The sequence below is a fragment of the Xenopus laevis genome, chromosome 3L (genome assembly GCF_017654675.1).
Source record: "Xenopus laevis strain J_2021 chromosome 3L, Xenopus_laevis_v10.1, whole genome shotgun sequence".
In the NCBI taxonomy this organism is placed as follows: domain Eukaryota; kingdom Metazoa; phylum Chordata; class Amphibia; order Anura; family Pipidae; genus Xenopus; species Xenopus laevis.
The window spans coordinates 55967804-55980476 of NC_054375.1; the positions used below are offsets into that span (position 1 = coordinate 55967804).

Sequence of the window (12673 nt, forward strand, 5' to 3'; positions counted from 1 at the left end):
TGGGCCCAGTGACTTTTATATACACCACTGGATCTAATAATATGATAATACAGGTATGGGACCTGTTATTCAGAATGCTTGGGACCTGGGGACAAGGTAACTATGGACAAGGTAAATACTCTACCCCTGTAAAGTGGTAGCTTTATACTAGGGCTGCTCTTTCAGCCTCCCTCATGTGGCCACAACTGTGGCAAAATCATTTTTAAGGGCAGATAAGTGCCCTTGTGCAGCTGCAGAGACAATATGCCGCCCCGGCTATGGCCTAATAAATACCACAATTAAATGCTTTCATTTATGCTTGCAAGTATTGTAGAATGTATTTTATATTGCAGGTTACCCATCTGTTTGACAATAGTGCAACAGTGTTCTTTGCTGTTTTTATGGCAGTTTGGGGTAAGTATTAACATCTTGCGGGAAACAAAATTATTGGGGCATTTCTGCAAGATATCATTAGACTGCACAGTTACCTTGTCCACTTGAGCAATAATGTGAAAATATTCCCTCTTTATAAATAGTATTGGCTGCTTTTGTAAATATGCAAATTATGTTTGTTATGTGTTGTACTTTTTTAGCTACAGTGTTTCTGGAGTTTTGGAAAAGGAGAAGAGCAGTAATTGCCTACGACTGGGACTTAATAGACTGGGAAGAAGAAGAGGTTGGTATAACAAGACTTGATGCTTAACTACATTTCATGCCACTCTTCAATCTTTACTGCATTAAGCAAACTTAGACATTGAAGCATATAAACCTTGTTCACCAACCTGGGTAGGGTCCCTTTCTGTCAATCTGTGATGCCACCATTCAGGCACTAGTTGGCAACATTTTTTGTAAATATCCAATGGCTAGTGGCTCACGGGTTAAAGATGTGGGGGTGGGCGAGTATTGCTGAAGAGAAAAAGATGTGTGTTAATTTGATAATTATATTTAATTTTCCTTTTTTTTGTCCAGGAAGAAATCCGTCCTCAGTTTGAAGCCAAATACTCAAAGAAAGAACGAGTAAACCCAATATCAGGAAAGCCAGAGCCTTATCAAGCCTTTGCAGATAAATGCAGCAGACTCGTTGTTTCTGCTTCTGGAATATTTTTTATGGTTTGTCAAATGTACATTTTATATTCTCAAGAACATTCAAGGGGCAATATATACCTGTGCTGAGCATGGGCAAATTACATAGGGCCTGTGTTAAAGATGTGTTCTGCCTATTCTGTAAATTAAATAAAATCCATATTTATTACTATCACATTTGTATTATATAATTTAGTAGCCTACTGAGTATTGTATTATTTTGGTCCCTTGGTTTATAGATATTTAGACATACCTCTTTTTAAATAAAGGTTATCTAAAGCATGAAATACAAATGAACTGGCCATAAATGGTAAGATTTAAGCTGCAGCTTTGGTCCTTCAAGTCGGCAACTTATCTACCTGATTGGTGATTTATCATTATCTATTGGGTAAATTTGAAGATCCTGTTGGGCAGAGACTGCATCAGTGCCTTGATTTGGTTCTCTCCCAACAGTCATGCATAGATGCTAATTATGATCCAATTGTTAGCCCAGGGCCCAGTCGATCGAATCAGCCTGATTTGGCCCAGAATGCAGGTGGCCAAATAGGGCAAAGATCCGCTCATTTGGCAAGCTCGAAAAAGAAGCATACCTTAATGAGTATGGCCTAAGAGTGGGTTAAGAATATATGAATATGATGATGTGGGCATTCCTGTTTCATTTGTACACTGTTTTATTTAAAACTATTATACCTATAACTACATTGTATTATATTCTATTTTGAAATTAGCAGTGTATGCTAAGTCTACTGATCATACTGGCACTGTACATGGTTCATTGTAATGGCAGTGTCCCCAGACAGAATGAAATCTAAACCTGCACTTTGCCTTCTACTCACATTTAGGGGCCGATTCACTAAGCTCGAGTGAAGGATTCGAATGAAAAAATTTCGAAGTATTTTTTTGGTACTTCGACCATCGAATTGGTTAAATTCGTTCGAATACGAACGAAATCGAACGAATCGAACGAAAAATCGTTCGACTATTCGACCATTCGATAGTCGAAGTACTTTCCCTTTAAAAAAAACTTCGACCCCCTACTTTGGCAGGTAAAACCTACCGAAGTCAATGTTAGCCTATGGGGAAGGTCCCCATAGGTTTGCTAACCTTTTTTTGATCGAAGGATTTTCCTTCGATCGTTGGATTAAAATCCTTCGAATCGTTCGATTCGAAGGATTTAATCGTTCGATCGAACGAAAAATCGTTCGCTCGATCGAACGAACGTTTAGCGCTAAATCCTTCGACTTCGATATTCGAAGTCGAAGGATTTCAATTCGAGGGTCGAATTTCGAAGTATTTTTTACTTCGAAATTCGACCCTTAGTGAATCTGCCCCTAAGAGTCAGATTTTATTCCACCCTAGGGCCTTGTGTTGGTTGCTTCACAGCAGCTTTGCATCTACGTTCCCTTAGAAACCTTATTCCATTTTAGCTGTTGGCAGGAAAATAATCCAGCTTCTGATGGTATATAAAAGTTTCACAGAGGAACCAATGATTTATTGACCTCTCGTGTGTTTTCTCCCCAGATATGTGTCGTAATTGCCGCAGTTTTCGGCATTGTTATTTATCGTGTTGTGACTGTCAGTACGTTTGCTGCCTTTAAGTGGGCGTTAATACGGAATAACTCTCAGGTTGCTACTACAGGGACGGCAGTGTGCATTAACTTTTGCATTATAATGCTTCTGAACGTGGTAAGATGTTGTTTGCACAAGTGGAAAACTCCTCTTGCATGAGAACATTATTATTATTAATTGATAACCCATTGAAGGAACAGCCATGAGCAGTACTATGACATGCATGGCACATTTTCCAAGATACAGGAGAAACAGACATTTTTTTTATTGTACAATAATTCAGGTTTATTTAATCTGCTCTTGACCTGTTGGTTGCTAATGATTACATAAAATTCAAAAACGTGTTTGAGAAGTCTCAGTCTAGAGAGACAGAGCCATTAACAATATATATATATATATATAGTATCAAAATGCTGGTATTTATTTGTATTTAAAGGAATATTGTCATGATTCATTCAATTCTTATCTCCCTGTCAGGGAAAACATGGGTGTGAAAAAACTTCATCAACACTAGTATGACCCTGTTGATGAAATTCTTTGTACATTTGTTAATCTAGTAAGAGTAAGAAAGAGGATAAGGCAAAAAAAAGGCTAGAAGAATACTTTCTAAACAGGTTGATCAATAATGTTTTTTTCCTGTTTTTCAGCTCTATGAAAGGGTTGCTCTTTTTCTTACAAACCTTGGTAAGATTTTTCATACTACTTTCAATGCAATTTTGTTGGCTTCTAGACGACAGTTCAGGTGCCTCAACAAATCATCCATTTTGAAAGGCAGAGAAATATATTTTGTGCTTTTTCATATACTTTGCATAGGAATACATTTATTATATAACTAATGCGATTATCTCTTCAGGCTTCTGTGGGTTTATAACAGGATGGAAACAGATTAGTCTGCAGAGTTGATAAATAGGGCTCATTGTCTAGAATTTTCTTCAGTTAAACCATTTTTCTTTTTTCTCCAGACACTTTTTTCATAGTTGGTGATTAATCTGATTGTCTATAACTACAGTAGCTGGATTGTAATAAGATAAAGTATAAATATAACTGATTATCCAGCAAGTTGACATGCAGCATGCTCTTTTTTTAAAATACTGATATTCTTCTTATTGACAAACAGTGGTGTGAAAACTACAGTATTCAATGTTTTTACCCACAGAACAGCCACGCACTGAATCAGAATGGGAGAACAGCTTTACGTTGAAAATGTTTCTTTTTCAGTTTGTCAATCTGAACAGCTCCACCTTTTACATTGCATTCTTTCTTGGACGGTAAGTTGGAGCTGGGCTCTGAAAAAAGGAGTAAAAAATGAGAATTTGTGTAAAAGTCATGTTTTCCGATTGATATTTTTCTGAACAGTAGGAGCCAGATACAATATTTTTTTGTGTTTTTTAAATGGTGTATTTTTACCTTATGGCTGTAGGGAGCTGTAACTAGATGAAGCAGCTAACTGTCAGCTATAACACTGGTGGCTTTCCCTAAATATAAATGATGACGATCAGTGTCCAGATTGGCTAGCACTGGTGGTGACTGCAGTATAACATATACTACTTTTTCACTAGAGTCTTTGGGCCATACCAAAAACACAGCTATAGAGATAAATAAAGCTCCTTGGGATAAATAACATATAACAAAGTTTATTTTAATAGGATATTATACCCCTTATGTGTAAATGTGTGTATTGTGTGCCAACATTATCAGTGGTAATTTGGTGGTAATTTTTCAATATTGTTTATAAAAACATGTAATTTTTGATTAAAGCTTTACTGGCAGACCCGGGGCTTATTTAAGGCTCAACAAATGGCGACTTGAAGAGGTCAGTGCTTTTTCTTAAGACATTTATCTAATGTGCATGTTGTTCTGTGCAAATTTTGCAACCTGCTTCATTAAACCATAAGAACAATTAGTAATATGTGCATATGCCAGATATTGTGATTCTACTGTATATAAAAAATGGAGTATGTCAAATGTATTGATAGAAAATGGAGTATTACAAGTAATATGCAAGCAGATACACACACATTATCCATGTAAGAAATAATGAGGCTGAATTTACTAAAATGAAAATGCAATAATTGTTAGTTTTCTGTTTGAGGAAAATAGCATTAGGTATATTTTTATTCAAACAGAAGACTTAATAAATGTTATACAGTATAATATATGTGGCTGTTTTGTTTCTGGGGATTTCCTTAAGAAATGAAGGAGGATCTTTTGAAAAGATAATAACAATACATGTTCTAAAATGGTTCGGGCACATGTTTGCCTTAGGTCGATGCATTGCCCCAGTGGAGCTTACATTAAAGGTCTGTATCACACTATGTTCAGTTTTATCAGGATCCAATTAAGCTGTTTGAATGGTTTTTAGAGCGTGGGAGTGTTAAATATAGATTAACTAGAATAAACTCAGTTTAGAGCGCAAAAAGTCTTGCATACATTTTTTCTTTTTTTTGACCTGTTATTGTGACACTTAATTTTTCAAAAATAGCCATAAAGTAAATGTTTAATAAACGCATTTCTTTTATATTTACCGCCTACCAGTGCCACCCAAGCGGATGCCTTATTGACCTATGCTTGCAGATGGGAATAATAATGGTTCTCAAGCAGACCTGGAATAACTTCATGGAACTTGGGTACCCGTATGTATTTGTCACAAAATATATATTTTAGTGGTTCGTATATTTTCAGAGCTAACAGTAAGTGTACAGTGCCTTGCAAAACATATTCTGTAACATATTTTATTTGTGAGGTTCATGAGCCTCATTTATTAATGCTCCGATGCAAGTGTTCAAGCAAAATCATAGCTCACAGCGCTTATTCTCCAAGCACATGGGTCTGCTCTCTCTACTCACAATTTTTAGAGTCCATTGCAGTGCTAGTGTATGTCTATCATCGTACATGCACCTTTGTATATATGCCATTTTTGTGAGTCTTGCACTTGCCACTGCACAACCTAATACTAAATACGGTCCTATACCTTTACTCCTCAGTCAGGTTTATCAAAGTAACCACAAGGCAGGCTTAGCTTACCTGCTGTATTTGGACTTTTTGTTCTTCATCATTTTTTTTTGTTAAAGGGGTTGTTCACCTTTGCAGTAACTTTTAGTATGATGTAAAGATTGATATTCTGAGACAATTTGCAATTGGTTTTCATTTTTATATTATTTGTGGTTTTTGAGTTATTTAGGTTTTTATTCAGCAGCTCTTCAGTTTGCAATTACAGCAATCTTGTTATTAGTCTCTTTGAATAAGAGACAGGAATATGAATAGGAAAGGGCTTAAACAGAAATAAGTACCAATAACAATACATTTTTGCCTTACAGAGCATTTGTTTTTTAGATGGGGTCAGTGACCCCCGTTTGAAAGCTGGAAATAGTCAGAAGAAAAAGGCAAATAATTAAAAATAACTATATAAAATAAATAATGAAGACCAATTGAAATGTTGTTTAGAATTGGCCATTCTATAACATACTAAAAGTTAACTTAAATGTGAACCACCACTTTAACTCTGTAACTTTTTTTGCAGACTTATTCAAAACTGGTGGACACGAAGAAGATTACGACAAGAACATGGAGCTCAAGGAAAAGCTAACCTTCCACAGTGGGAAAAGGACTACAACTTGCAGCCAATCAATCCATACGGACTTTTTGAAGAGTACCTTGAAATGAGTGAGTTTCTTTATACAGTTTGATTGTAGTGTAATATAGCAGTCTGAAATATATCCAAATGCTGTGTGAGTTTTCTGAATTTGTGTAAAACATTTAAATAATGTTAGAAATATGATTATCAGATTGGGAGTGTATCCTACAGTGGTTGTTAAAGTTTAGATTCACCTTAACCTAAAAGTGGTAGAAAGCGAGTTGTTTACTGCAGCTCCCATAAAACTCGACAAAACAAATAAACAGATATCAAAAGTGATTTAGCTATTGTATCGGGACATGTGACAAAGCAGGTCTCTTAAGCTAAATCCATTATTGAAATCTAAAGGTCGTATAGCACAGTCATACTGGACTATTTCAGTTTTTTCAGAGCTTCCTAATCGACTGAACTGTGGCTAACCTAAGTCAATCTGTTTCAAGGAAACTTTTGCATAGTAAGCAAAGTCCCAAGGTTGTTATATAGATCATTCATATACCACAGCTAATTTCATGTTCACGAATACAGTTAAGTTCAAATTTCATTATTTTGTCACTTTCTGGACCATAAACTTCCAATCTTTTGATTTCACAGCCACATCAATAGTTTTTAAGTGATTTCTAAAAATGTATCCGGATCTGTTTCCTAATATTACAGATTTCTTTTTGACTGACGACTTATTTTGTGCCAATCCTATGTTTTATGAGCTGTATTTTTTATTTACAGTTCTCCAGTTTGGCTTCACAACCATCTTTGTGGCTGCCTTTCCATTAGCTCCTCTACTTGCCCTACTTAACAACATTATTGAAATCCGACTTGATGCCTATAAATTCATCACTCAGTGGAGGAGGCCCCTAGCTTCCCGGGCAAAGGATATAGGTGAGTCTCTAAAGTATCTAAAAGAAATAAGTTATAATATATTTATAGTTTTTTCATATTTTCTTTTTTTTAACCTTTTCTTTAATAAAAACATTATACAGGAAAGTTATTTCTTGTGTTTTAGTGCATTTTTTTGCCTGTCCAAATAAGAACATAAAAATAAATTGAATCATAGATCACAATTGCTGGTTTTTACCTGTGGCAAACTGTACCCAGAAATATGCTGCCTACCAGTCCTTAGGGCCTGTTGAGTGGGGGCCTTTATACAGGCAAATTTCCACTAAAACATTCTGCTGTTGTGCTCTACTTCTACTTTGGATGAATATTTGTGAGCCCTGGAAAAAAACGGTATCAGTGTCTCACTTACTGGCTGAAATATAACTATACATTCATTAAATTGGTGGGCAAAGTGGGGGCAAAGAGGAGTCCATAACGATTGCTAATTTTAAGAGAGGAATGTATTATATTTTTGTTGTACAGTCTTCCTAGTCTCTGTAAAAGTGTGTCTAACTCTTTTTGCATTCGGTCTTGTTTTTTTCCATTCTGCTTAAAGATTCTGCTTAAATTGTCTGTACTATTATATAGGTGAGACCAATTGTAGCTGCAAGAGTGCAAAAAGAGCACCCAAACATCTCTCATATACTGACTCCATGTCTTGCATGGAAATTATCTGTAGTAATTCCATTAAATGGACTGTTGAATGTCCTTTTGTTTTTGTATTAATTGCAATGTAGGGTCTCAATGGTATGCTGTGAATATGATGAATGCCCTAACATGCTATCTCTGCTTGCATTAAATACCATACTTTGTTTTGATCAGGTATATGGTACGGCATTCTTGAAGGTATCGGAATACTCTCAGTTATCACCAATGCTTTCGTTATAGCTGTGACCTCAGACTTCATCCCTCGTCTGGTTTATGCTTACAAATATGGACCGTGTGCAGGTCAAGGACGAGCTGGAGAAAAGTACTGTAATATATTCATATTATCTGAAGTTGATTTATATAGAAAATATACTCTCTGTTCTCTTTGAATTGCAACAGGTAGAAATTATTGACTAAAATATTTGGGATTATGTATTTCTCATGTCTAGGTTTATGTTGTTAGTTTTAATATGTGTGTGTATACTAGTGTGTGAAAATATCTTCAAAGTGTTTGATTTTTACATAGTTTGAGCGACACTGTCATCATACAGGTATGGGAAACCAATTTTAATCAAATAATTCAAAAACAAAAACAGTATTTCCCTTTCCTCTGTAATAATAAAGCAGTACATTGTAAATAATTCATCTTTACTGAAGACAAAACAATCCTACTAGGTTTAATTAATGTTTAAGTTATTTTCTGGTAGACTTAAGATATGGAGATCCAAATTACGGAAAAAACGCTTATCTGGAAATCCCAAGCATTCAGGATAACAGGTCTCATACCTATAATTTCTGATCTCACTTGCATCTCACATGGGTAAATGTAGCTCTATAAGTGCAGTAAACACAACCAGACAGGTTTTGTCATTCATGTTCATGCCAAGTTGCATTCATTAGTTGCATCTCCATGAAAGAACTCTCAGATAACCTTTGCTACAGAAAATGTAAAAAAAATATAAGCATATTTCCTATGCTTGACTGCTACATGCCCAAAATAAAACTCGAGCCATTGAGAAGCCACAATGAATGCAGCAGCAGCAGTGATGATGTCTGGTGACCCAAGAGAATGCTGAGTGCTCTTCTATGCACTTTTGCAATTTACATTTTGTTTTTATTATTTTTCTTGGTGTTGTCAAGAAGATATTAAGCTGTTTTATCTAAAATTATGCATTTTGTAACAACAGCACCACCACTGATTAGTTTTCTCACCATGATACAATCAGGAGATTGTCAGTAGTAAAACAGAGAAAGCTCCTGATGTTGCTCAGCTCAGGAGAGACATGTTCTCATTACTTTTCTCATTACTTTCTCCATCAGAGCATCATCAAAAGAGCTCTCTGTTTTCCTTGTGAACATGTTCTCCCGACTGTATCATTGTTGAAAAAAATGGACCTGAAGGTGGCGCCAATGTTACAAAGTTCATTAGAGAAAATTACCGGCTCAGTCCCCAAAAGTAAATATATAAATAAATCGATTAATAAATACATTAAATTAAATTAACGGCTCACCCAGCGCAGAGCCAGACCCAGGTGTAAAAACCCTGGGTCTCTCGTTGTAGGGTGTAGCTTCAACCAGTATACAGCATAAACATTTCAAAATCTCTGCAATCTTGTATGTATGGAAACTCACCGAAGATGTTTAGTGGCCCGGGTGCAGCGCCCCGAACCCGTAGCTGAGTAACTCAATGTAGACAGCGAAGAAGCACACACTCCATGGGCCAGTAGTTGTGATTAAAAGCCTTTATTCAAACAGCTAAAACAATAGAACCTAGACGAATAGAAGAAGGTTCTTTTGTTTTAGCTGTTTGAATAAAGGCTTTTAATCACAACTACTGCTTCTTCGCTGTCTACAAAGTTCATTATACTAGTAGTTTAAAACCAGCTGAATATCTTGAAAATGAGAAGAAAAAAAACAATGCAAAGAGTGTTTGGAAGAGCATCTTGAGCAATTCTGCTTTTATTTATTTGAAGATTTATATTTCCTTGTCAATTAAAGCAATCATTGACAAAAAAAGGCATGCTGTATTTGACAGGGATTTGTAGAGTTGGGTTAAATTGGGAACAAAAGATTATACAGTAGTATCCCTTTAATCATCATAAAAATTACATTTCATATGGCAGTGTTTTTGAATTTCTTAGTCTTTCAACTTTGGCCATCCCTCGGGACTGTTTCATTATCTAATGGTTATTTATTACAGTATGATGCCTTTGGTTTGCTTGTTCATTAACTTTCCTTCTCTGTCCTTTGATTAGATGCATGGTTGGTTATGTTAATGCCAGTCTTTCAGTATTTCTGGTGACTGATTTTGAAAACCATTTGAATTCTACACTGAATGAAAGAGAATTTTCTGAACAACATGTTAAATATTGCAGGTAAGTCATTTGCCAATGATGTGGACATAAGCGCTATTGCATTAAGGGGCCCTTAGTGCTTGTTCTCCAAGCATTTGCATTCAGTTGTTTGCGTAAAATAAAAATCCAGTTCAAGCTGTAGAGGGTGAGCACTTCTCTTACATTCTGCTACAGGGACATACAAGTAGCTCTGTATTCATTGGGAACTGCTGATCTGGGCCTCTGCCTTTGGGTGCTCACCCATGGATTATGGCATAGAGTGCAAAATACATGGAACTTGCCCCTGTGTTTTTTGCATTCTGCATCCTTTCCCATGCATCATAAATGAATCCTTATGTTTTCCTCCTGCAATATCTCTACTGGCAGTGAAAGAGCATCATAGCTGGACAAAACACTATAGGGGGCATTCATGACCCCTATAGTGTTTGGGGGGCTATGGATTGGTCATCTGGGGCCATGGGTCATTGTACCAGCTGGGCAGCATTCATTCAAAATGGCCTAGCTTGGAATAAAAGATTAAACAATCCCTCCTACTACAGGTATGGGATCCGTTAGCCAGAAATCCATTATCCAGGAAGCTCTGAATTTAAGAAAGCCCATCTCCCATAGACTCCATTTTATCCAAGTCATCCAAATATTTAAGAATAATTTCCTTTTTTTCTTTAATAATAAAACATAAACGTACTTTGTCTTTGATCCCAACAAAGATACAGTTCATCCTTATTGGAGACAAAACAATACTATTGGGGTTTCTTAATGTTTAAATAATTATAAGTAGACTTAAGGTATGAAGATCCAAAGATCTGTTATCTGGAAAACCCCAGGTCCAGAGTATTCTGGATAACAGATTCCATACCTGTACTATATAGCATAAATAAAGAATGGTTTGTGTAAAGGTGCTTCCACTGTTGATCAAGTCTCAACCCACAAGACCTTACATAATCCCAAAATGATGCCCTCCTTGATAGGAAACTGATCAAGGCATTGTTAGTCCCATGTGCCATTACCCTTAAGTTTTAAACTGTATTCTTATTTGGAGTTTCCAGATTCACATAAATAAATGAGAATATGTTTACTGTGCTGGGGAACTTTGATCTGCACTGGATTTTTTCTTTTTGATGTCTTGCTTTCCTTAGTTTAAATTAAATCCTCTTTTTTCCTCAAGGTACCGCGACTATAGAGACCTCCCAAGTGCTCCCGAGCCCTACGCTTACACACTGCAGTTCTGGCATGTTTTAGCAGCTCGATTGGCATTCATCATTGTATTTGAGGTGTGTAACAATGTGTTTCTATGTGCATGCCAATAACTACTATGATTGAAATACCAGGAAACACTCCCATAGACTTCTGTTTTACTGAAGCAAAAATCTAAATATAGGTTTACAGTAGGTCTTTTATTAAGAAAGGGAGCCCAGGGAAACGTGTAGCTATGTAGCACATTCATTGAATGGTTCTTGCTATTTTTCTGCTTCAGACAGGTCATTAAAACTGCTTGCACAGGAAATGTGGTCCTTAATTAACCTTTGTACTGATTTAATTCAATCTTTTTCATTCTAGCATCTTGTCTTTTTCATAAAACATCTGATCTCCTACCTAATACCGGACCTTCCTAAGGACCTAAGGGATAGGATGAGACGAGAAAAATACCTTATACAGGAGATGATGTATGAAGCAGAGCTGGAAAGAGTCCAAAAAGAAAAGAAAGAAAGGAAAAAAAATGGGAAATGTCAGCATAATGAGTGGCCCTAACTAACTAGGAATAAGAAAGGTATCAATTATTTATACACTGCTTTTTATTTTTAAAAGAGAGCAAAATATTGAAACACTATGGGGTACAAGTTTATTGAGCACCCCCAGTGAGTTTGGCCCAGGTTGGTGTAGAATATGGCACCTCCAAGTTTTATCTTATTCTCAAGTATCACTCTGCACACTGATTAAAGCGCCTGTTTAGAATACAGTATTAAGAACTTTATTCTGGTTTTCAATTTCTTTCAATAAGGCAGCATGGTTATTGTTTTAAAAAAAAAAAAAAAAAAAAGCATTTATGAAGCCACAAGCAAGTGGAAAATTAGACATTTAGAATGTGTATTCATAGGGGGAGCATGTAATTATACCTTCCTTTAAAAAAAAAAAAAAAAAAAAAATATATATATATATATATATATATATATATATATATAAATATTTACACATAGAAGCAATGTGTCATGTTTAGTTAACAAAACACGTTCAGGATAATGGGTTTCTAGATAGTACATCTCATCCTGTATATCATTTTTTGTTTTTAATTGCAGAGAGATTTGACTTTTACCGGTGCACTATGTTAAATAAACCTCCAGAAAAAAAACTTATTGCATGGAAACAAGAGTACGGCACAGCATTAAGCTCCTGGCAACTGATAAACTGTGAAATCATTGTGCAATCTACCAGTGGGACAGGTGCTTTCTCTGAGCAAGCATGCGAATATCAAAAGAATTCCTCTAATTTCTACACAACACAACCGGGCATCGTTTTCCACTTTTTTGTACCTCTT

The 12673-nt window shown here is 35.9% G+C and overlaps 1 protein-coding gene across 4 annotated transcripts in view; it reads left to right on the forward strand.

Moving 5' to 3' along the window:
- Positions 1-11908, forward strand: part of LOC108711011 (anoctamin-4) — an 89193-nt gene extending 77285 nt beyond the window's left edge. For 3 of the 4 annotated variants that reach the window (XM_018252312.2, XM_041586260.1, XM_041586261.1), the window contains 14 exons: positions 333-393; positions 573-655; positions 949-1089; positions 2584-2748; positions 3279-3315; positions 3788-3899; positions 4390-4444; positions 5167-5264; positions 6152-6294; positions 6989-7141; positions 7961-8108; positions 10042-10161; positions 11306-11411; positions 11698-11908. In XM_018252312.2, coding sequence (XP_018107801.1) covers positions 333-393; positions 573-655; positions 949-1089; positions 2584-2748; positions 3279-3315; positions 3788-3899; positions 4390-4444; positions 5167-5264; positions 6152-6294; positions 6989-7141; positions 7961-8108; positions 10042-10161; positions 11306-11411; positions 11698-11889 — 1614 coding nt within the window. In that variant the 3' untranslated portion in view covers positions 11890-11908. The remainder of the gene's footprint in view (positions 1-332; positions 394-572; positions 656-948; positions 1090-2583; positions 2749-3278; positions 3316-3787; positions 3900-4389; positions 4445-5166; positions 5265-6151; positions 6295-6988; positions 7142-7960; positions 8109-10041; positions 10162-11305; positions 11412-11697) is intronic. The other variant, XM_041586259.1, reaches the window with a different exon arrangement.
- Positions 11909-12673: the final 765 nt, after the last annotated feature.